At 33.6% G+C, this 25,239-nt stretch overlaps 1 protein-coding gene across 1 annotated transcript; it reads right to left on the minus strand.

Moving 5' to 3' along the window:
* Positions 1 to 2,834: 2,834 nt before the first annotated feature.
* On the minus strand, positions 2,835 to 6,944 carry LOC128223341 (uncharacterized). The gene is made up of 4 exons (XM_052932619.1): positions 6,457 to 6,944; positions 5,920 to 5,950; positions 5,004 to 5,094; positions 2,835 to 2,968 (listed from the first exon to the last, which is right to left on the minus strand). Exons 1-4 carry the CDS (start codon positions 6,942 to 6,944, stop codon positions 2,835 to 2,837), a joined length of 744 nt encoding a protein of 247 aa, XP_052788579.1.
* Between the last annotated feature and the right edge of the window lie 18,295 nt (positions 6,945 to 25,239).

Raw genomic sequence — 25,239 nt, forward strand, 5'->3', positions numbered from 1 at the left:
GGTAGAGCCGCCACTGTTATCTACGACTTAATCGCGCACACCAAATGTAAAATCCATTATTTTTTGGTTTTTGTACTATCCCTGTTTCGTGCCTATTTTTCAAGCAGTAGACCCAAACATGAGTACTGGGCCCCTATATCAGAATTTTCCTTATGTCAAATCTCAATCTCAGACTCAACTATTCTGTAAGAACTAATTCTGCTTATCAAGGATGACTTTCTGATGATAAAAAGGGAAAAATAATATTCTAAAGATTCTCTGCACATTTTAATCTTCAACTTACATGCATATTAACACATTTGACAATTATTTTATTTTTGTAAAAAACAAATAACAACAAGAAGTTTTTTCACAGCCGGTTATTTTGACCAAAAATGGTTTCATTGAAAACATATCGAGAGCTTAGGCTTTTATGATACCTGCCATTTCTATATTGAGATTCAATAGTCTTGCACTAAGTCTGCAATGTCTAAAAATCACAATGCTAATCTTGTTTGTTTGTTTTTATACAAAAAGGGGCATAACTCACAACTTATAACAGCCAAAGTGATGAACATAGATGTGCATTTGCATTTTGATTCTGGCAACATACCATGAATACAACAATTCATTTGAATATCTTAAAAACTGAGAAGTGGCAACTTTTAAATACATTGCATGACGACACCAAGGCTTTGAAACTACTTCTTTGCTTGTGAAATCAAACGAACTTTATATTTGGCAGGTTGTTAACGTTATCGTTGTTTACTTTCAAATATTCACTGCCGCGGAAAATAATGTATATTCTTGTGATCTGCCGTATATCTAAGATTTGCTACGACGGTTTCATCTGAGACTCTTCATATTTTTATGATAGCTCATCATTAAACTTTTTATGTTTAAAAGTTAGCTTTAACACAGGTTTGAACAATCGGCGCAATGTCTAAGGACAATAGAATGAGATATTTCATATTTTGGTATTTGTTAAAGAAAATAATGTGATTAAACACATGTAATCAAGGTATGCAACTCTATGTAAACTAACAATATTCCTATATACTATAGAAACTCCTCGGCCATTAAACACATTACATTAGAAAATATGATTGAATTTAAATATTCATTCTGATCCAATTATAAAATAATCATTAAATTTGCTAAAAAGTAATGAATTCCTCCTTCCAAAACAAGAAACAATGAAACAATAAATTCCATATTTGGTTATAAAATACGAAATTATATTTATAAGCTAGATTTGCAGAACATGACTAAATTGTGTTTATTGTGAGTGTTCGATTTTAAATGAAATTTAAATATTCAAATGTATTCAAATAGTGTTTACATATTTACTCTAAAACATTTAATTGAAAGACACTCATACATTTGTTAATACAAAACGAAGTATGAAGTATGTCAATATTTGTACAAGTTCGGGTGGAAATAGACAATAAATTCATGTAATGTTGCAAGTGTGTTTTGAAATGGTAATTATGGGGTTTGAGTTATGGAAGGATGCTGCACAGTGCCCTTTCTGTAGCACCCTTTTTTACCTCATGTAGACCAGCATATGTACCCTCATGCCTTCTTAGAATAAATTTCTTTAGATGATTAATTGTTGTTGTTGTGTTTTGTTAAAACTCAAAGTACGGCAATAAATTCATACAAACTTTTAAGATACAAAGACATATCAGGCAACTGAAACCTAATCTAACTTCAAACAAGCACACCCATTCATTTTGTAGAATTCATACTGTTCAAGTTCATAACATCCCGACACTATAACGACATGAAACGAGATTGGGCCACGAGCTTTTCCAACATCAATGTGCAAGTTAGGTCAATATTAAAGTCATACACCATTGACTCAATTCTCTGTAAATTTCTATTATTTTATCGAGCATTCCGATTAGCTACATCCTTCTAAAACCCAATTAAGACCAATATTGAAAACCACCCCAGAAATGGCCCTTCCACCATATTACGATGCTTCTTTGATTTGGCCCAGGACATTCAGGACTCATAGATATGTGTATCAGACACCTTAAACAGGATTACATCAGGACTAAAAATAAATTTACAGAGTAACGTAAAATATATGAATAATACTGTCAAAGCACTGATAACGTTACATTATCAAGAATCAGCACTTGGTGTCCAGTAAGCGTTGTTACTATCGCACTCGCTTCTCACCAAGACGTCCCGGGTTCGATGCCCGGCATTGGCGCATGCGAGTTTTGTTAGTGGTTACCCAGACGGACGAATCTGTTTTCTTCTGCTACTCTGGTTTCAACCACAATAAAGACCACACGCTCCCGCAGCATGGAGCCAACGAGAGTGACTGGTAAATATAAGTTACCAGAACATTTTTCACAATCGTTGGCAAATGTATAATGTTTAAACTTATCAAGCATAAGCAATAAGAAAATTTTAAGACAAACCCTTAACTCTTTACATCAAAAACAACAAATATGTACACATACATAGATAACAATTTCACAGCAAAGGAAGACGGCAAGCAATGTCTGATTATTAAATACTAAGCTTATAATCAATACAAAAGAACACTCCATCAGCATTTCATGTACCATTCATGTCCATTATGCCCAGTAATTACGGCACTCGCTTCTCACCAAGGCGTTCTTGATTCAATATGCTAACCAAGCCGGACAAGAGCGTTTCCTCCGGGTACTTCGTTCCCAACACAACAAAAGAAACAAAATAAACGTAACATCGTGTTATCGAGAGTGATTAATGTAATATGGTTATTGTTTTCAAACATATTTATTTGCTCGAAGACTCAACTTCTGCTTAGCTGAGTTCATATATTAATCGTTTACAGCGAGATTCTAAAGCAGTTAATATTGAACAACTCCCTTCAGGTCAATGTGTTTTGGTTGATCTGGAAGGTTTTCGTAATCGGATGGCTTGCTTGCATTTCCAGAATAGTGTAACCCAGCCTCCAACCAATTAGCGGTCAAACCTTTGTGTCCTGTAAATATAAACATAATAAAGTAGAGTACATGAATATTAATATTTTTCTGCTTGATTGAAATTCTCATTTTGGAAACATGGCCGGAACTTTCTGAGATGAAAAAAAGGGTGATTCATCCTTAAACTGAGTTCCAATTTTTTCCAGAAAAAATTAAAATGATTAAAAAAATCTAGACAGGATATATATAAGAAAGAAATAAAAATGTTTCTTCAACAATGTACCAATTCATCCATACAAAAATAGTTTTGGGATCCGATATAAATGGGGGGAAATTGATTTGAAATATTCAAAGCATAAAATGGGGATTTTTTTCACATTTGGGAAAAAGGTATATGTTTTAGTATTGAGAAGGGTGCCGAAGTTCGGCCCGTCGGAGGAACAACAACACTAATCAAAAGTACTACTGGTCGAGTAAGCATAACCAGCTAGTACCTCCTAGGGCAATTCTGCAGCCTTAATTCATCATTTAGATATAACTATCAGAAAGAGCGTGGCAAAAATCATTAACAACTTTAAATATGCGTTTTGTACAATAACTTCTCAACCAAAAAGTCACTTTGTTCACCTGGTGTCAATTCAAGGATATACATTACAAGAGGAGAGGATGTTATCAGGGTCCATGTACATTTACGGGTGCACAACAGAGGTAGATTCAAGTTGATCAGGTTCTATTGAAATTATGTCGGCTGTTTAGGGTTAAATGATATTGATATTCTACTTTTTCGAAAAAAGAAACGCCCTTAGCAACCTTGCTAGATTGTTGTTTATTTTAATTTTAAAACGATTTTTTTGAATTAATCTTCCTTAACACGTGTGTGATTAACCATAGAGTTTTCAAACCATTTTCATTATCACTTTTAGAAAGAAGTTGAAGTAAAGCATAAACAAGCGACTGGATTTACGTATTCAACGGGCATTTTTTGGGAAATCATAAGTAATTTAGAGCTTAAACGCTGCTTAATTCTAAAGTAACTTTTAAATACCTTAGAGATTTGTGGATGATGAAATAAAGGTAAAATTACCATAAAATACGAACAGATTCTTGCCAAGTATGATATGGATAGAAAATAAAGGTGAAATTGTAATTAAAAAATCAACAAAGCCTTGAAGAGTACAATAGAAGAAAAAAGGTAATAATACCATAAAACACGTTATTTTTTTCCAAAGTAAAACAAAAACGATCAAGCCGCCAGCAAATACCATACACATATACAAGACGAATGATGATACAAGGTATCAAATACGCGGCTAAATAGGTTCCAGTGTGAATATTTTCAAATTCGAATGAGGCTTAACATAGGCATGACCGTAATAAGGGATTGAAATAAACAGGGATAACATCAATTTATGTACACCGGTAACACATAGGAAATCAGGTGAGCGTCATATCAACAGAAAGAAATGTTAAAGATTTAATAAAACATGTATTCCACACCACCCGAATTGCAGTTATTTCGCATTAACTTTTTGGAGGACATATGTGGAAATGTCCAATATACTTGAGGCCGACGTCAAGGTGCGTAATCGCCTTAATTTCTGCCTTGTTCAGTTATTCGAGCATTGCGGTTAGCGCGAGACTTGTACCCTGTGTTTCTTATCGTAAATATATGATATGTTGTAAACACAAAAAAACGTGCGGTTTTTAAAATTCTATGAAATTAAATATTTCATTATTTTTAAAGCATATGATGATAATTTTGAAAATGCTCGTTTCAATGAAATAACGATTATGATTTATTAATTTAGCACTGGACGTGGATATATTCACCAATGAAAATATGACTTTCGGTTCCCACTCGTTGACATATAATTGATACCTGTCTGAAACAAACATTACACCGATTTTGAAGTTACAACTCACAGACATGAAAAAATGAACATGTCAACAAATGGTCAGTAAATACAACAAAGATACCTTACCTGAGACAAAGAAGACATGGGCATACAGTTTGAAATATAGACAAGCATATATAAGTTAGATACCATCAGGAATGATATATGTGGAATATGGAGTGTTCCCTATCTGCTCTACCCTGGGCCTGGAACGTCTTATACCACACGGTAACCACATTTCCGACAACGTACGGCTGAAATGTCTTGTCTTGATTCACTTGTGCAAACCACTCCAAAAAGTGAAATGGACGATAAGTTAGTTCCTACTATCTACAGAATCGGATGATGTCACAATTCTGACCTAATTTCGTGATGATTTCCCAAAAGCTTACAAAGATATTGATCGGTTAATCGATAAATGTTCCTTATTCGGAATTTGGAGCGTTTTTAAAGCACTTTAAGCACTAAAACTCTCTTGAATAGACAATGCATTTCTTTTAACTTTTTATATAGACAACTTCTGCATAGTTATTTTGTCGAAAAGTGATAAAACGAGTAAGTTAATTTTTTGACGTTTTCAAAATTTTTGTTCCTTATTCGGAGTTTGGTTCGTTTTTAAAGCACTTTAAGTACTAAAACTCTCTTGAATAGACAATGCATTTCTTTAAACTTTTTATATAGACCACCTCTGCACAGTTATATTGTCGAAAAATGATAAAACGAGTAAGTTAACTTTTTGAAGTTTTCCAAATTTCTGTTCCTTATTCGGAGTTTGATACGTTTTTAAAGCACGTTAAGTACTAAAACTCTATTGAATAGACAATGCATTTCTTTAAACTTTTTATATAGACCACCTCTGCACAGTTATTTTGTCGAAAAGTGATAAAACGTGTAAGTTAACAATTTGAAGTTTTCCAGATTTCTGTTCCTTATTCGGAGTTTGGGACGTTTTGAAAGCACGTTAAGTACTAAAACTCTCTTGAATAGACAATGCATTTCTTTAAACTTTTTATATAGACCACTTCTGCACAGTTATTTTGTCGAAAAGTGATAAAACGAGTAAGTTAACATTTTGAAGTTTTCCAGATTTCTGTTCCTTATTCGGAGTTTGGTACATTTTTAAAGCACTTTAAGTACTTAAACTTTCTTAAAGAGACAACGCATTTCTGTAAACTTTTTATGTAGACCACTTCTGCATAGTTATTTGATCAAAATATGTCTAAATTAAAAAGTTAAAATTCACCGTTTCTGTTCCTTATTCGAGTTTGAATAAGGAATAGGGAACTAGTTCCTTATTCCTTATTCGACTTAGTGTGCGTTATTAAGAAATTGAAACTCTCCATCCCTTTAAATAAGTAAATGTATTCATTCAAGTTGTTTAAAAAGATTAATTTTTGATATTTCTTCCAAAAATTAGCAAATTAAGCACTTTGAAATTGAGGTTTTTTCGTAAATTCTGTTACTTATTCGGTTTTTGGAACGTTTTTAAAGCACTTGAAGCACTGAAACCTTCTTGAATAGACAATGCATTTCTGTAAACTTTTTAAGTAGTCCACTTCTGCATAGTTATTTGATCAAAATATGTCTTAATTAAAAAGTTGAAAATTCACCGTTTCTGTTTCTTATTCGAGTTTGAATAAGGAATAGGGAACATTTCAGGTATGTTGTCATATTTACTATGCACTAATTTCAAGTATTTGTAAAAATGAAAAGTAACTGTCAAGTCAACCTCAAGAATCATGGCGATTTCAGAACTGTTCGCTCTTGGTTTCCACGTCGCAAACCATTGTCCGTATATTCCGACATGCTGTGAATGTTTTAAGACCTCATAATGGCCGTGCATGAATACAAACTCTTCCGCAGTTTTTCCTGTTAATGTATCCACAACCCCTGCCTTCGATCTGTCAATCCACACCTCCAGTTTGACGTTATCACCATCAAAATTGGCCTCTTTGATAGAATTTAGCAGACGTAACATTGATTGAGCACGGTTGTATACGATTACCAGTATCCTTAAGTCATACTTATTGATCGGTGAAGGGGATGACGACGGTATCATGTTCCACTTGGTGTATCCCACAATAAGCGAAACCACAAACACAACCAAACATACGACCACGATAGTTTTGATATTCCTCATCATTCCTTTTTTGTATTTCTTTAATCATCAAACTGCGGATTCTTATTCTAATGTCTGAATATTAGGTAGCAACTTGAAGTTATGACTTCTAATTACGTAAACAGTGAAATCCCATAACTCAAAATTTAGACATAACCTTAAAGTGACATTCTTATTTAAAATCAACACATGAAGAAGTATAACAAAATAAATTTTGAGTGATGAACCTTAAACTACTTACTAAGAGCGTTTTTGTTGATACCAAACCAGTTTCAGTTTTGGTGTCAACGGTTTCAGCAGTTTCGAACTCGGTTTTGATAGTTTGGCTTGAAGTAACAAATGCATGGTTTTGTGTACAGTTTAAACAACATGGCGGAGCTACTGCATGAAGGCATTATTTCCAATTATAACTATAACCTTTATCATTTAGCTCATTTGCCCATTGTAAGGCATTGTTATCAAAAGGATTGAGTTTCAACAATCGTGGTTGATCACTTTCCGCCATGTTAGTTTCAAAGTAAACTAGTTTTCGGATGGAACGAACCGATGAAACCGCCTTCGGTAGGGGTTTCAATAGTTTCGAAAACCGGTTTCGGTTTTCGTTAAAAAAACGATAAAACTTGTTTTGGTTTTATTTGAAACTGTAACAACAAATGCACAGATCGTGAAACCGAAATAAAACCGGAACCTGTTTATAACCAACAAAAACGCCCTAAATAATGCATTTATGAAAATATTAATCACTGATAACAAGATTGTAACCATGTATTGAATAGCTGAAAACGCAAAAATATTAAATGATTGGTGAATGCTTAAAGATTTACTGCGATCTACTATCGTCTCAAAAGGTAGAAATATCATGTTTTCTGCACCTTTCTTTCAAATTAAACTCGGTATCCTTAATAAAAACCATCTTTTCGATATTTAGTAATCCTTTTTGGTATATTAAAACAATTATATCAATTTTGTGGTAAATCTTATTTGGGAGTAAGAGTGCATCTTTAAGCATGGTAATATTGGTGGGGTGAATTTCAGCTCAAAAGGCCACTATTAAAAGGGGTAACCCGGACCCCCCTTTGCTACATTTCATGTTATATACCAAAATGACCGGGAAGGTCTGAAGTTTATCAGACTGCCGGCATAAATTAGCATAAATGGCGGCGAGCCGAGAAAATCCAAGATGGCCGACAAAGATGGCCGCCAAAATCTGAAAATCAAATTTGCTCTTTTTTGCCTTGTTAATCGACCTTTTCATCTCGTTTCAACATTATTTTTCACCTAAACTGTAAGAATGATCATAGTTTGTGCTTTTTAGTGATGACATAGGGGGAAAAAGGGGAAAATATAACTTTTACACAAAAAATATATATAAAAATGCCCAAATTTTGCAAGGCAGTGTGGAATTTTAACATATATCTTTTGAATAATTGCATTCAGTAACCTTTCCTTGTTTTATAAGATAACTTTTATTATTTATACATAAATAAATATGTTTTCATATGAGTTTTAACCAATTTTTATCCAACCAAAAGCTGTTTCATGTGGGTGGGGTAAATTGAAGTGGTTCTGAAAACCGGACCAAAAATTGAGAATTTTCTTAAAGTTTCATTATGAGGAAAAAACTGCTAGGTTGCATGCAACTGACACCTGCAATTCTGTTGTATCAAAGCATGATTATCAGGGTGAAAGCATAAATTTGAATACAGTGGCGAGCTAAAATTATCCAAAATGGCTGACCTTTAGGTTGAATTCCTGGCAACATGGACAATTTTTCATGATTATATTTATAATAGTATTAAAAAGTGTATAAGTAGATGAAAGTTTATTAATGAACAAATAACAAAATAGTGATATTTAAACAATTATATCATTTTTCAAAATGAATTAACTTCATTAAATCAATGATGGATAACATAATGACTTCCACGATGGTTGCTAATATTTGATATCTTTGACAAAATAACAGTAGGCACATACAAATAATTTTTACCATTTTGCATATGAGTATATGCAAGTGCATCTTAATAACACTTCTGGGAACTAATAAAATCATAAAGCTAATATAGCAATCTTCTAACTCAACATCTGCAAGTTCAGTAAACAAGTTCTGACATGAACTTGTGTTTGTCAAGCCCCCCTTACAATCGCATGCTTCGGTACAAGGTTGCTCATTCGAACAACAAACACAATCATCTTTGCATGAATTACAGCAACTACAAACCAAATCACTTAGCAATTCACGGGCAGCTGCAGCCTGTGTCATCATCTGAGGAATAAAATATCCTGAATGTGGATCAACAGTATAACCATAGTCCACTGGATCAGCCAATGGTGTTGGGGATAATGCACCTCTCCAGATCAACAATTGGTACATACAAGTGGAGCATGAAACTGTCACTGGTTGGAGGAAGTTTCCTTGGTTTTACTTTTGTTTTTGCAAGAAAAAGATTTGTTCTTAAAACATTCAGTGATTTACAATTGTTTTGACCATACAACAAGCCAACAAAACAACAGCTGCTGCGTTTGTCTGAGGTAAAAGTGTCGACTGAGCCCCAAGGTCTGCAAGCTCACTGACTTGCTCTGCCGATTTGGTCATGACTTGGAAAGCTCTCTTATTACCAATACCAAATAATGAAGAACATGTATCACAGCCCGTGATACAAAATACCGGTAACAATATTTCTGTAACTTCTGGCTGAAGAGATTCAACTGCGGAATGAACTGGAATATACCTTGTTCGATCAGAATACGCCACTTTACGACCCGTTTTGAAAAATATCTTTTCAACTCTCAACTGATCAAAATGATGTACAAGGAGAACAAACACGTCGGTGTCCGGACTAGCAACAACAATTGTATTTGCACCTAAATCAGATGCATGTGCAACATGAAATATCAGTGGAACATCTGCTTCCTCCTGGTCGGATGTTAGGCCACCAACAAATGCTACTGACAGACCGGTGACTTTTAAAGCCTTTGTACCCATATCACCAGCATCAAACAATGTCTCACTATTGACAAGAATATTATGGGCATGCAATGCAAGGTGTTCTGTATAAAGTTTACTCAACTCACATTTACTCTTTGTGCTGGTCAGTATACTTTTCCAGTCCCTGATCTGCATATTTGGTTGAATTGTAACTGGCGCATGGGAAAGAGTTTCACCCCGTTTTTGGCGCGTTTGGGCCTTCAAACTGTTAGTCACATACCTATCGAAAACCACATGGATGTGTTTGATACCATAACTGCTGGCTAATACACATCTCCAAAACTCTGAAGCCATTTCCGAGTAAGAGATTTGTCCATTTGATGAAGGTTGAAGCATTTGGACAATAGCCATCCATCCCATCAAAGACAATACAATTAGAAGCAGCTGGGATACTGTAAATAACCTCATCTTTAACAAGACCTTCAATTTTGTCTAGGAAGTCTGATTTCTTTGTCATTGTTATGGAACCTTCATCAGTGAACAAACTAAGAGGGACTGGGGCATTTTCAAATGATAAAACCCGTTGCAAAGGCACCTTTTTGAATGTATTAATGGCCAAAAGCCAAAGATACCACTCCTAACCATTCATCTGAACAGATTTTGTGGCCGTTCGAACAACAGACTTAGACAGAGCCATGGTTTTTATTTTAACCCGTGCCATTGGATCAAAGAATGACTTTTTTGTTGACTTGCCTCCTTCAACTATGAACCTCTCACTAACAAAGGTTTGCAGCAATCGTTTGCAAATATCATGACAATTTAAAAGGCTCTCCTCCACCTCAAGCAGGGCTGCTAGTCCTGTAGCAATGTTTACTAGCTTTTCAGGGGGAGACGAAAGAGAAAACGGATCTATAAATGATTCATTCTCAAAAAGGGACAACATCTGACTAACTGCACTATTGTATGCATTTGTATGGAATGGAGTGTCTGTGTGATGTTTTCTTGATGTGGTCGGTCTACGGTTTGCAAATGCTATGGCATACTTTGCGCTTAACGGTCTCGATAAAAACCACCGTGTTAATGCACTGTCATTGTGTGTTAACCCTATAATACCACCAGAGGATTTGAGTGCCTTATTTTCTGTGACTCCAAGCACATAATCTATCCAGACGGCATTGAACGTGCCTTTTGTGAGTTTAGCAACAAATTGACCTTGATCGAAATTCTTTGTCAGGTGTTCAGGAATTCGATTAATCTTCAACACCATGTATGTCATGAACCTGGCATAAATAGATCTATTTGAGGCAAACAGAAAAGGCAAAAACATCTGTTTGGCATCCTGGTGAGCACTCCAAATACCATGCCTCGAGGAGGATAGATACACTTTGATAGGCAAAGATACCTTAGTGAGATAGTCATCCCAAAATTTGAACAATGGTGACATTGATCTTCCCTCAGATCTGAATAACTCAATAAGAGGAATCATCTCAGAATCGATCAATCCTGGAATGCTATCAAATCTATTGCTATCAGAGTCGGAACTTTGTTTCATAGAGGCAATCCTCTGAAAAAGATTGTGAGGAAACTCTTTCTTTTTTGTTCAGCCCATGCTCTTAGCTGAAAGAGAAATCTGTTGTTCGGTCAAAGTCTTTGCCAGACAATATATGACCTGCTGTCAACTTTGCAAAACATCAGACTCTACCATCAACTGCTTTAACCCCGCATCATAAATGTGCCCTATCCCACCAAAAATACTCATCATGAAATGCATGCCACCTTCAATAGGTATAACGCTCTCAAACTCACTCGGGTAGGCCCAGACAATTTCAAGGGCCTTTGTCAATAAGCCCATATCAAACACAATTGGACAAATATGTTGTCCTAAAGCACCCATCTGTTCTTTTGTACGGACTAATGTGGTATACACAGTGTTAAGATCAGTAGGGGGAGCTAATATGATTGGGTTAAAAACAATGTCTGATGTTTGAACTAATGAAAATACAGTGGATATATTTGAAGGGATATAATTTACAGTTGCACTGTTTTTCATATATAGAATAGATTTATTTGCATTTCAAGCATATATTGTAATATTTATACTTATTCAGCTGTCTTATAGTGAACATACATGTAAACACATGTTTTTGAACCATTTTCACTCATAACATTATTGCAAATTATCAAAACAAATAGTCTAGGACACTCTCAATTCAACTTTTCAAGTTTCTGATCACATAAATAAACAATCCATCCATCTCTTAAATATTTTAACATTTTATACATGACAAAACACACTTACTATGTTTACGAAGGAATAAATGTTTAATATTCATTATAATTATACTCACTTCAGTGTCAAATGTTGAAACAAATGCCTTTGTTTACATGTTTTTAAATTTTCCCGCTGAAACAACTTCCACGGTGCTGATGAAAATTTTATCTTTGAAAATGATCCTACCTGTATAAATGGCTTTTAATTTATAAAATCCTTAAATTAATATGCTTTGATCAAACATAATTATAGATGGCAGTTTTGCAACTTAACAGTCTGTTCTCTCTAGTATAATCTGAATTAAATCCTGACCTGGTCCGAATATTAAACCACTTCAATTTACCCCACCCACCCAAAAACAGCTTTTGACAATTTATAACTTGGTGGTAGATGGAAACAAGTTTGTAAATTATGTATAAATGTTTATAATTATGTTTTAATCTAAGAAATAGGTAATGGGCGCAATAAATAAAAAAGATACAAATTAAAATAGTACCCTCATATGCAAAATTCTGGCAAAATTTTCACTATTTATTATGAAAAAATTGTAAATCTTTTATATTTTTACCAAGTTACATCCTGAAAAGACATAAACCATCTATATTCTTGCAAATGAGATGGAAAAATATGTAAAAATAGATAAATAGTTCTATTAACAAGGCAAAAAAGAGCATAGCTGATTTTCAGATTTTGGCGGCCATCTTTGTCGGCCATCTTGGATTTTCTCGGCTCGCCGCCATTTATGCTAATTTATGCCGGCAGTCTGATAAACTTCAGACCTTCCCGGTTATTTTGGTATATAACATGAAATGTGGCAAAGGGGGGTCCGGGTCCCGGTTTTCAAAAGTGCTGAAAGTCACCCTATACAATCCGTCTACATTTCAATTCTTTACAAACACTTTCAAGCGCAGTTTTGAAGAGTAATTTTTCTCACTCAGTTTACAGTCCCTCATAATTTACTGCGGTTTCATTACAACTTTGTTACGTTAAGGAAGTTTTCCACCTAAAATTCAATTATCAATTCTATAACCCATGACTCGTTCATCTGGTTTTAAGCAGTTTTTTGTCTATTTCTTAAATGCATAATTTCACAAAACATGAATAGCTGTTTATTCAAGTAGAAAGGGAACTTTACAAAATCTTTTTTGATTTTAATAATATTTTATTGTATAATTATAAACATTATTACAATTGTCAAAATATTTACATACATGTATATAGAAAAGTTTGATATAAATGTTATCAAAGTTGTATGCAAAAGGGTCGGGCCACAAGTTATCAACAACATTAGTTACGGCCCTCCCCTTATAGTTTCGTTAGAGTTAACAAGATGATTGGTATGTTAAGTAGTAAATGCTAAAAAGAGCATAATGCATAATATGCTAAAAGTATATAATGTATTTAATTTGTGAATTTGCGTGTATAAGTAATATTCGTTATATTATTAGAAAAAAGAGAAGAAAAACAACAACATTGTATCAAACAAGAAAATGAAGAATTGATATAGAAGAAGAAAAAGAAACTGACGAGAAAAAAAAAGGACAGAGAAAAAACATATAAAGGAGACAAAAGCACACACCCCAAGCAAAACCCTCACATATCGTTACATCAAATGTTACAGCGCTTATGCTTCCACATGGTTATTTACTATTTCGTATACTCGCTTAGGTAGTTTGCTGGTGAAATCTTCCTGTATGTTTAATAAAGGCTTGGACTTGTTGAAAGAGTTTACTATTATCGTCATCAGTTAAACTGTCTATACCATTCAGGAGTTTATCAGGACTTAAAGGGTGATAGGGTCTAGTTTTTGTAAATAAAGTTAATCTCGCATTTTCATATAAAGGACATCTGAAGAAATAATGTTCAGTATCTTCGTAACTATTGCCACATTCGCAAAATGGATCGTCACGTAGAAAGTTGTTAAAAAGATCTACATGAAGATTGCTACATTTGTTTCTTATTCGAGTGTGTTGCATTAATCTCTCACCATGATAGTAATAGTTTGGGGCTGTTGGGGGTTTGTACATCTTTTTAAGCTAATATTTTATTTCTGGGTTAAGATCATTCCATAATTTCGCTGAGGATGGTATCGTGGAATTAGAATACATTTCAGTTCTTTTTGCAAGTGTTTCAAGGTTATCATTATTTCTAAGATTATATGGGGTATTATTTCTAACAAGTTGAGGCATATCGTCAATTAAATAATGTGGCAAGTAACCTTCCTTATATTTATACATCAATATTAGTTTTAGCATTTTTCTTCGATCAGCTAAAGATACCCAACCTATTTCATTTAATAAATTGTTAATAGAGACGGAACGGGTAAGTCCAGTGACTAGTCTTGCCGCCTCATACTGAATTCTTTCTAACATGTCTTTCTCATATTTAGTGCAATTGTCCCAGATTATTGACCCATATTCTCGAATTGGACGAAGGTATGAAATATATATTTGGTTAATAGTGTTCCGCTTCAGTTTATATTTAAGTAGTCTCATAGAGCCCAATACTTTGCCTGCAGAATTAATTATAGAGTTAATATGTTCATGCCATTTTCCATTCTCACTAAGTGTTACTCCGAGATGTTTATGGTGTTCAACAAAATTGAGTTGGCTGTTATTGAAAATAAGAGTTGGACGGTTATCATTGGTTTTTGAGAAGAACATAACTTGCGTTTTAACAGAGTTAAAAGTTATAAGCCATTGCTCTGCCCAACGATGTATTTTATCAAGATCATGATTCAATGTACTTTCAATGTAATTAACATCAGTTGAAGTAACAGCTAGCGAGCTATCATCAGCGAAAAGGCGTGTTATACTTAATAACGGATCAGCTATATCGTTAATATATATAAAGAACAATAAAGGGCCTAACACGGACCCTTGGGGGACTCCAGCATTTATTGACATTTTTTGAGAGAATGATGATTTTACAAAAACCCTTTGAGATCTACATTGAAGGTAACTTGAAAGCCAATTTAAAACATCACCATTGATACCGTATTGTCTTAATTTAAATAATAAACCTTTATGCCATACTCTATCAAATGATTTACTAATATCACAGAATACAATACATGTTGACTTTTTATCGTCAAACGATTTACAAATTTGATTATACATATCTACGAGCTGGTATATTGTCGAATGTCCTGGTAAAAAGCCTGATTGGTTTTTGAATATGAGATTATTTTGTATAAGATAATTATGGATATGTTTGTGCATTACTCTTTCCATAACCTTGCCAACACAACTAATTAGGGAAATTGGTCTATAATTTGAGGGCAAATACTTTTCACCTTTTTTGAATAATGGCAATACATGAGCTAACTTCCAATCGTTAGGAAAAGTGGTCTCTACTAACGATTTGTTGAATAATATTATGAGTGGATTGCAAATTGTATTTTTTGTTTCTTTTAACATACGGTGAGATATTTGATCAGGTCCTGTTGCTTTATTTATATCCAGAATACCAAGAATGTCTGTGACTTCTTGTTCATTAATAATAATAATATTGGTAAAAGAGGAATTGGTTTTAGAGGCAAATGGAGGAAGAGAAGAAGTTGAATCATCAACAGTAGATATTGACGAAAAGTAATTATTAAGAGTAGTTGCTTTATCGGTGTCAGTAAATGAAAATGACTGGTCATTGTTTTGCAGTGGTGGTATATTCTGGTCACAGTTTGTATTGCTTTTAGTTAAGAGCTTTACGGTCTTCCAATATTGTTTTTGATTGTTGTTTTTGAAATTATTTAAAGACTCCTCAAAGTTGTTATAAAAATTTGTTTTAGCGTACTTTTTCATGTTATTAACTTTGTTTCTAAAAGTTTTGTATTTATTCCAATCTAATGTTTTACCACTTACGGTTGCTACCTTCTTTAACCTGTCGCGTTGTCTTGAAAACTTTCGAATCTCGTTTGTGTACCATGGTTTGTCGTCGGATCGTATAGTAACTAAATAATTTGGAATACATTGTTTGACTAAGTTTATGAATATTTCTGTAAATTTACGTGTTGCTGTATTTATATCAAGCGGGTGTAAAGAAGACCAGTCATAATTATTAATTAGGTCATTTAGTTTAGTAAAATCTGCGCGTTTATAGTTCCAGACTCGCCTTTGGTAAGTATTATTTTCCGGAAAGTTAAAATCAATGTATGCAAAAGTACCTAGATGATCACTGGTCGAGTTATTTGAATCAAGTATGCCAGCGTGATGCAGTTTTATGTTATTGCTTATCGCAATTGGGTCCAAAAGTGTTGCAGAGGTATTTGTCACTCGCGTAGGAGCATTAATTATATTTGTCAAATTATTTAAAAGAAGAATATCCTTAAATTTATGATTTGAAGTATTGAGTTGATCTTCATTTATGTCACCTACGATGATGATTTGGTTCGAAATTTCGTAAGCCTTCTCAATGCCTAAATGTAATCTTTCCCACATTTCAACAGATGTATTGGGTTGGCGGTATACATTACATATTATATAACTACTTGATCTGTCATAAACTTGCACCCAAATAGATTCTGGTATAATATTTTCAATATCAAATAATCGTTTCGGTCTGTAGACCGATGACGTATAGATGAGAAGACCGCCATAGTACGATGAACAGTCTTTTCGAAAAACAGTATCAAATCCTTCGAGAGCAATATCTTCGTTTAGAATTTCGTGTCATAAATGCGTTTCCGTAAAGCAAAGTATGTTAAAATCTGACAGATTGTCCCTGACATAATCGATTTCATTACGTATACTACGGATATTTTGATGAAAAAGTGAGAAGCTGAAATTGTTTGTGTCTCTTGGACAGGGGTTTTGTTCAATATCACCAGATATAATAAGCAGCCTGTATAATGCAGTTGAAACAGACAAAACCAAAACGCAAAGAGGGTCGTTTAAATACATCATATCCGCAAAATCGTTATCAAAACGAGTTAGTATTGACAACGTGCCAAACAAAGCAAATATGCCTGAAAAGGACGCGGGAATATTAACGGCCTGTATATGCAGCCAGGTGCTCAGGAGTTGTTTTATGAATAATATATAAAATATAAGTTTCAGAACAAGGCTACCCAGCGAATGTACTCGTATACTTGAAGTCGTTGGAAAGCGCTGTGTTTTACAATAAAATAATCCGATCGCAGATCTATATGCTTGAAGATCAATCACCTATGCGGATACAATACAACATACACACAAACATGTACAACCTGCGATCGGAGCAAAAGAGAAACAAATATAAGCATATTAAGGGTTTCCTGGGGTGTGGCTAAGTAATGAGACGAAAAGGGAAAGAGAAATAAGTAAAACATCTGTTGAAGAACTGTAAAAAAAAATCAACTACGTTCAGATGGGACAAGTAGTTACACATTTACGGTTAAACTTTAAATAATTATTCAGCAATACGTTAAAATAAGTATACAATCATGTAATGTTGATAGGACGATGACTATCGATGGTTGTTTAACAATAGGATTAGGACAAATTATAAAACTGTGTTAGGCCATACATATTAACAATATAATTTAGACATGTGTCATAATCAATATTTAATAGATGGTAGCCGCCACTAGCAGATACAATCATATATATAAACTTAAACATGCAGATATTATTTCCCAATACGTACACTAATTTTATTTTAAGTTAAGAAAAAAACCTTATTTTATTTCAATATGTCTAGTATCATCAGGGATCACTAGGACCCTTTAACAACCTAATAAAACTAGTAATGGCCTTAATCGACTGCCAATATCATAATGACCATTATCTCGTGTTTCTCATGTTGGTATTTGTTAAGTATTATTTCATTTACACAAAAGTTTGACTATTTGGATATACACGTTTTGTTACATTATCGGAATAACTTTAAACATACATTTCAATAGTTTTCAAAAATAATGATTAGGAATACTTAGTTGCTATAGAGAGTCAAATGAAATGTCAAAAACAGAAGTGTAACACATACGAACATATGTATGTGCATAATTGAAGAACAGTCATAATACATGGATAATAACTATCGTAACCGTGGACATGTACAAACACATCTAGAGATAATGCTAATGTGGAAATAAGTGAACTATATACAACGAGGACTTATTCAATGAAGTAAATGTATGTACATGTTCATGAGAGTGTGTATGCTATTTTAGTTTTTATTTGTAAAAAAAACGAACATTGATAAATTTGAGACAAATTCAAGACAGTTGTGCAAAATTTGACATCTTAATTAAAGTTGATTAGTAGTTTAAGTGTACTACAGTGTAGTTACTGGATATATTTACTAACGATATTCAGTAATGCTTTGCAACAATTAAAACACAAAAAAAGCAGGATATAACATCGGATTTGACTATGGTAAGTAATTTTTCGTATTAATAAGTAAATAGTTGGCATTTAAATTCGGTTATACATTAACTATATATTACCAGTTTTAGCAGCACTAGACTCCCAGACTCACAAAACACAGTTACACTGGTTACACCAGTTACACTTGTTGCTCGCCGGATATCTGCAAAATGTCATCAAGGTGCTTGATCTGACGACCTTTGTCTTCACCATGGAGCTGAGCGAACACACGGCAGCCTGAAACCCAAGTCTTTGTCACTTTGTTCGCTCTTTTCAGCTGTCTGCAACGGAAGCCCAGGTATTCTCGGTATGGGGTTAGATTTTCCTGGACAAATAACACATCGACCAGTCTCTTTCTGTTCCAGTACATCCGGTCCCTAGCTTTTGAATTGGTAAACTTAATGATTACTTTTCTGTGACCAATGTCAACATATCGACCCTTTCTATAGCATTTGTCAATGTCAGCACTTGTGAGTTCAATGCCAGCTCTCTGTGCTTCATTTAATATCTTCTTTTCTAGGATCTCGGCACTTTCATCTGGTTTGTCTCCAGGGACATTAGCAATGTCCAGGCACATCCGTCTGCCATACTGGTTTAATTCGTCCTGCTCCAGCTTGGCTTCTTTAAGTTCTTCTCTGAGTTTTGAATTTTCTGATTCAAGGGAGGTGACCTTACTTTGGAGATTTGCTGCTTCTTTCTCAATAGAGTTTCTGATTTCAGCCTTGATTTCATTCAAAATACTTAATTTCAGAGCCTCTTTAATATCGTTTATCAACATTGGGGCCATTTTTGCACATAGCTGTTCAAGATCTGCGTCTGTTAGAGCCATCGTTGGTAGTGTTTCAGGTGGGTGGGGTGGGTTTGATTCAGTTTGGCTAGGTTGAGGTTCTGTGTCCAGGTCAAGGGGATCAAAATAGTCACTCTCACTATCACTATGGTCTGTATCTAGTAAATGTTTTTTACTTGATGGTCTGAGACTTACCCCGGGCGACGAAAGGTTTCTCTTGCGACGTCTATTTTTGGACGGCATCAACAATCAGTTTATTTGTCACAATTACTTTTAAAGGAGCTTTAAATGTGGTTCATACGGCAGTCCGCTAGATGCGTTGCATATCTCAGTTTTAGATTACCTAATACCATTTATGATCTCCCATCTGAAGTAGATGATATCTCGAAAATTCACATATTTTTTCTACCGAAATTCAAATGTCCACCATCTTGTTTTCAACCGGAACCATGTAAAACTTCAAAATCTTTTTTATGAATCAAACTGCATCAATTTGATGAGAAATCTTTAATTAGACATTGAACTTCAAACAGTACTGATGAATAAAACATAATGTCAAGTTAACCTTTCACATTAATATTACGTTACATCATCAGAAAAGTATGTTGGCTGTTTATATATATTAAACAAATAATGCCTACAATGAGCATTTATCGTCATTTTGCAATCCTATCTATACAGTGATCCTTGTTTATGACACAAAAGCAAATTACAAATATAATTTAGATAAACAATCACATTTTCTGATGAATGTGCATGTAGAATACGTTACTTTGTAAAAAAATACGTTACAGACAATTCCTAAGTAAACAGGACTAGATTTATTAACTTTACACTTTTCACATCACAATTCTATTCTGTTATGCAAGATTAAATTGCAAAAACAAAATGAACGATTATTACATCATTAAATTTAAATTAAAGATATGTCACAAAAAATGCTAATCTGCATATAAAATACTTTACTTCAAATTTCAATTACATGACCTGACATTTTGACTCGATAAGTCATAACATATCACTCCTGTATATTTTATGTTAATGGATTAGAAATATAAATTACATTCCTACATGGGAATACAATTGCATCTCTCAATTGTTGTTTACGTTACCAGTGTTAACAAGAATATCCTTAACCATGCAACGGGACAATATATGATTATAATTGTACACAATATGTTAACAATCACTGTCTAGAAATTTGCTGTACACGCCCGTGTGTTCCTTTACACACAGTTCTCTTACATGACATTAAAACAACTTGACATTTGTTAACAGTATGCGTCATATACGTGACAAATTGTAATGTTCATACATCTTACCAATTTTGCATAATTTACATGAAAAAAATGTCTACACGTTTTTAATATTATTCATTATAGTTAAATTTTGAAACACATTCTGCAGTCAGTGAAGTCAAGTAACTTCATTTAATGTTCGTTATACTTTTAAAGATGTGATCGTACTCACAAATATGATTTACCAAAACTAATAGAAATGTTTTAATAAACCAAAGAGGATAAATAAACGTCGAAAACAATTGTTCTTATAAAGGATACCGAGAGGCAAACAACACGGTATTTCTACCTTATGAGACGAAAATAGGCCACAGTAAATCTTTAAAACTCACCAATCTTAGAAAACTGCGTGTTAATATATTAAATAAACTATTACAATCTTGCTATCAGTAAAATAATATTTTCCAAAAATGGATTATTGCGTAAGTTTCAGAAGTAAAAGGTTTTTCACTTAAAATCTATGTTTGTTATACATGTGCGTGTGTTGATTTTGAATAAGAGTGTCACTTTAACCGATATGCTCGTAAAATAGCAACATCCTGCTCTAGTTTGTATCAGATTCATCTTCAAATACTATGTCAGTCATATTATCAAGCTCCACTTCCTCAACATCCTTTTCCGAGTCACTGTAATTTTCTTCTTCCCTAGTACACAAACTTTTAATAACTTCTCGTGATACAATCTCATCACATGCCCACACGTTTTCGATACTACTTGGCACTTTTATCCAACCACTTCATTTTATATCTCAAAGTTGTAGTGGCTAATTTTCATGGAAGTATTGCCAGACGTACAATTGGTAGTTGGCCATGCATTTTAAGGGGTGCTCTACAACTCATGTTGATACTGTTATAGGAGTCTAGAGAGAAACCTTGAGAACCTAGGTTCTTTTTTTTTGCAGAATGTGTCATATCTCAATTTGTTCTCCTGTTATATTCTGGTTTACCATTTAGCAGACAAAGCATTCCATTCTTTCAATAATATGACCAAGTTTAGACAGTGAACCCATATGGAATTGGTAATAGCTATTTTATAGGATTTAAAGGGGAGCCATTGTTGTATCACATATGGTGAAGCTATGCTATAAGAATGGCTTTTAATATTACTGAACAAATATCTTCTCATTTATTTTGACCAATTTCATTTCCAAAGAAAAATGCTGCTTGTTACCTACAATAGTATGGAAAAACCTGAAATACCTCGCTTAAACCACTAGGACATCTAAAGATCTAACAATGAACGTTTTAATTCCTGCCTTTTGTTAGGATAAAACAAAGCCTTCTTGTGAAATATTTCAACATTGGCACCTTCAAGCCTTGTAAGATTTTAACATATTTCTCTTAGAACAACAGGGTCTCAAAACTTTTCTGCAAAGTTGTCAATTTTCCACTGGTCGAAAAGTAAACATGACATTTAGGTTACTAGTATGTCATTGTTATCCATAAAAGCCATCCATCCGTAGGAGTTCTTGTTTCGGGACCAGATATCAATAATATTGGCGCAGTTCTTTTTTTTCATTCAACTCACTTGAATAAATCAGGGTCATCAACCACCTTTTCGAATGTATCAGGTACTCATGGTAGGCTTTGAAGTGTTGCATTGCCGTCATATGTTTGTGCAACATCCTCACATGGTTTTAAAAGCAATTCTATCTGCAGTTTCTAACGAAGGACCATGTAACTTGACCATAGGAAAAGGGTAGTTTTGTTCACAATTGGATTTTAATGACCTACTCCATAGTTGCCTAGCCCATTCCATGAGCGCAATTTTAAATCTAATTTATCTTACAAAATTTAGTTTTTCCACTTATTTATCAATTTATGTTTATGTTTGTAAACTGCATTTTAATGAGATTTCACGCTGTATTGAGTATAAATTTATATATATATATATATATGCTTTATACAAGTTATGTTAAACAAATACATGTGTTTTATATTATTGTGTTTTAACATTTAATTGATTGCAACTCTATTTGATCTTACCAATTTTCCACATGAAACTTAACAATAATATTCATTTTTTTTCCCCTAAGTAACGTTATCATGGTTACGTAGGTTTTATCACTGTTTCAAATTAGAAATAAAACAAGAATATAATGTGTGTATAACTAAAGGGATTAATTGTGTAAAGGGTATTCATAATTTACCAGCATCAATCGTTATTATGCAAAATATAAATAAAAGTAAAGTAAATTACACACTCGTTATCTGTACAATCATAAGACGTTTTAGGATTTATTGATGAAATCGTCTAATACGTATTTAAAATATGGTATACCTCTTTCATCAAGCAAAATAACATGACCTTATTTGTAAAAGCACTCTGTGTAACATATTGTTCCTATAAAAACGTTGCTTTTTATGTCACGTTTTAACAGTAACGTAATTTTTATTAATTAGCGCGGTATGAATTATTAGAAAACCTTCATCGAACTTAAGAACAATGATTTACCAACTTTTATCTCATAAACGATCATTATACATAGAAGAAATAGTACAGATAAAACTTAAAAGTAACTACTTAGGGTAACGTAGTTTAAAAGTCCGTTACTCACTTATGCCCCCTCCCTCAGAGCATAAACATATCCTATTTTGTGGCGTCTTGCTTAAGCTTTAAGAAAATCATAACCTTCAAAATTCCCCCCGGGAGGGGGGTGGGGAGCAGGGTCAATTGGCAGCTCAAGGTCTATAGGATTGACGCTTGTTAGATAAAATGTTCGCACCTCATCAGTTTTTATTCATTTTTGTAGATTCCATTAACGTCTAAAAATTAAGCAACCTTTCTGTTAGTTTAAAAAAAATGAAGAAAGGAAATTAAATAACTTAGAAAACTAACTCATTTAAAAAATAAATGAAACAAAACTTGAAAAAAACTGCAAACAATAAGGAGTCAACGAGGTCAAGGGTTTTTGTAAGTAAGCCAACCTTACGAGCCATTGGCGAGCTTACCAGCATATTTCCTGGACGAGCTCAATTAAACTGTGTATACTATGATGACAAGTGCCATTTTTTAACCACTGTAACTATGGTCTTATAGGCGTTACAATATTCAAAGGTTTCATTTTATGGGCCAATTTTGTGCCCTATATCTTTTTTCAACCATAAACATATTTTAAGAAAGTGTACGAAGTTTTAAAATTTGAACCCAATCTGCACATTTTCTTCACAACATCAACCGACTGAAAGGATTTAAGAATGTTTTATCCTATCGAGAGGAATTATCAGGTTTTTCTCTTAATAATATGTTATGAAAAATTAACTTCTTTATTCAAATAAATCTATATAATGATAAAACAAAATGAGAAATAAACGTATGACTTGCTGGAATATTACCAAATAAGCAATTATTGTTTACATTTAGATTTTTAACTAACGTCCGGTGTGATATTGATGTATTACAGGTGTGTTTCACAGAAAAAAACAACACGATATTATATTTAACCGGAAACAAGATAATGTATATGATGAAAATAGATATGCAAGTTCAGTATGCTTCAAAATGTCTAAATTAATCTTCCGGAATTATCGGGTGTTTGGGCATTAGAAATTAACATAAAATCAAAATAATTTAAAATTCCTGATTAACATTATATAACGAAGTATGGGGCCAAACCTTACCACAAGGGCATGGTGTGAAAGAATCGTTAGATACGTGAATATATGTGACCACACACTGCTGTGACCTCGCCTCTATGTCAAACCGGCTTATCAAAAACACCATGGAACGATCGTCTGTAATTCTGTTTGGTTGAGCAAGGCGCATAACTCAACAATGATTTAAATCAGAGTTTATTTTACGTGTATAACATGTGTACAAAGTTTCATTAGATATGTGAGACGTCTGTAAGAAAAGTGGAACGATCACAATTTCAGTTTTTAATTGAATCCGAAGCGGTGGTATACGCAGTACTTGATTAACCCAGGGAGTTGTTTTCTGTGTATCGGTGCGTTACACCAAGCACTTTAAAGAATCAAGATGTATATTCACAAAAAGCTTACGTTTCACACCCGCATCTCGTGTATCTCACTCTGTTTTTATTTTTAATAATATTATAATGTCTGGATTTGACTCCTAATTGCATTCACTTCTATCTCATGGCATTTAAACATATTTTAAGTCGTAATGGTATCGCGGCGGGGTTCAAGCCAGGCAACAAACGTAAGCAGAACTTGATAAACTAAAAAACAAAGCAATACTACCTAGGGGGCATTTAAGTGGAAATCAAGTCAGAATATCGCAACTATTCGCGTTGCTATGGCAATTTCCGGGTAACATAGGTACATGGAAAATACCACGAAATTGCTTGCAATAAAGCTATGTTAAAAGACCAAGGTACGAATAGGAACATAACAACGTTTGTATTACACTAACTTTGGAAAGTAAAATGATACAATCGTTAGCAACTTTAATATAACGGTTATTAAATGCAAGAAATTCAATATTTACATGATTTATTGTTTTTTTCATACACAAATTGCTACACAATGTTCAAAAATGTTGCCATGGTTTCATATATAATTTTAAGTTTAGTTGTTATTCGCATTCTTGTAAAGGTATATTAAAACATATAACGCCCTTTATGAATTTATGTTTATCTTTTTTTATGTATCCAAAGTGTCAGTATTGAAATATAGATTTTCATAAAAACATGTACGAGTACACACTTTACATACTGCAGTAACA

This window comes from Mya arenaria, chromosome 17, assembly GCF_026914265.1.
Source record: "Mya arenaria isolate MELC-2E11 chromosome 17, ASM2691426v1".
In the NCBI taxonomy this organism is placed as follows: Eukaryota; Metazoa; Mollusca; class Bivalvia; order Myida; family Myidae; genus Mya; species Mya arenaria.

Excerpts from the sequence above, each read along its gene's own strand:
- LOC128223341 (XM_052932619.1), bottom strand. The coding sequence starts at position 6,944 with ATGAGGAATATCAAAACTATCGTGGTCGTATGTTTGGTTGTGTTTGTG. Across the intron at positions 5,951-6,456 it reads TATGACAACATACCTGAAAT|AAAGTTTAAGTACTTAAAGT; the intron begins GTTCCCTATTCC and ends TGTCTCTTTAAG. Across the intron at positions 2,969-5,003 it reads TAAGACGTTCCAGGCCCAGG|GACACAAAGGTTTGACCGCT; the intron begins GTAGAGCAGATA and ends TTATATTTACAG.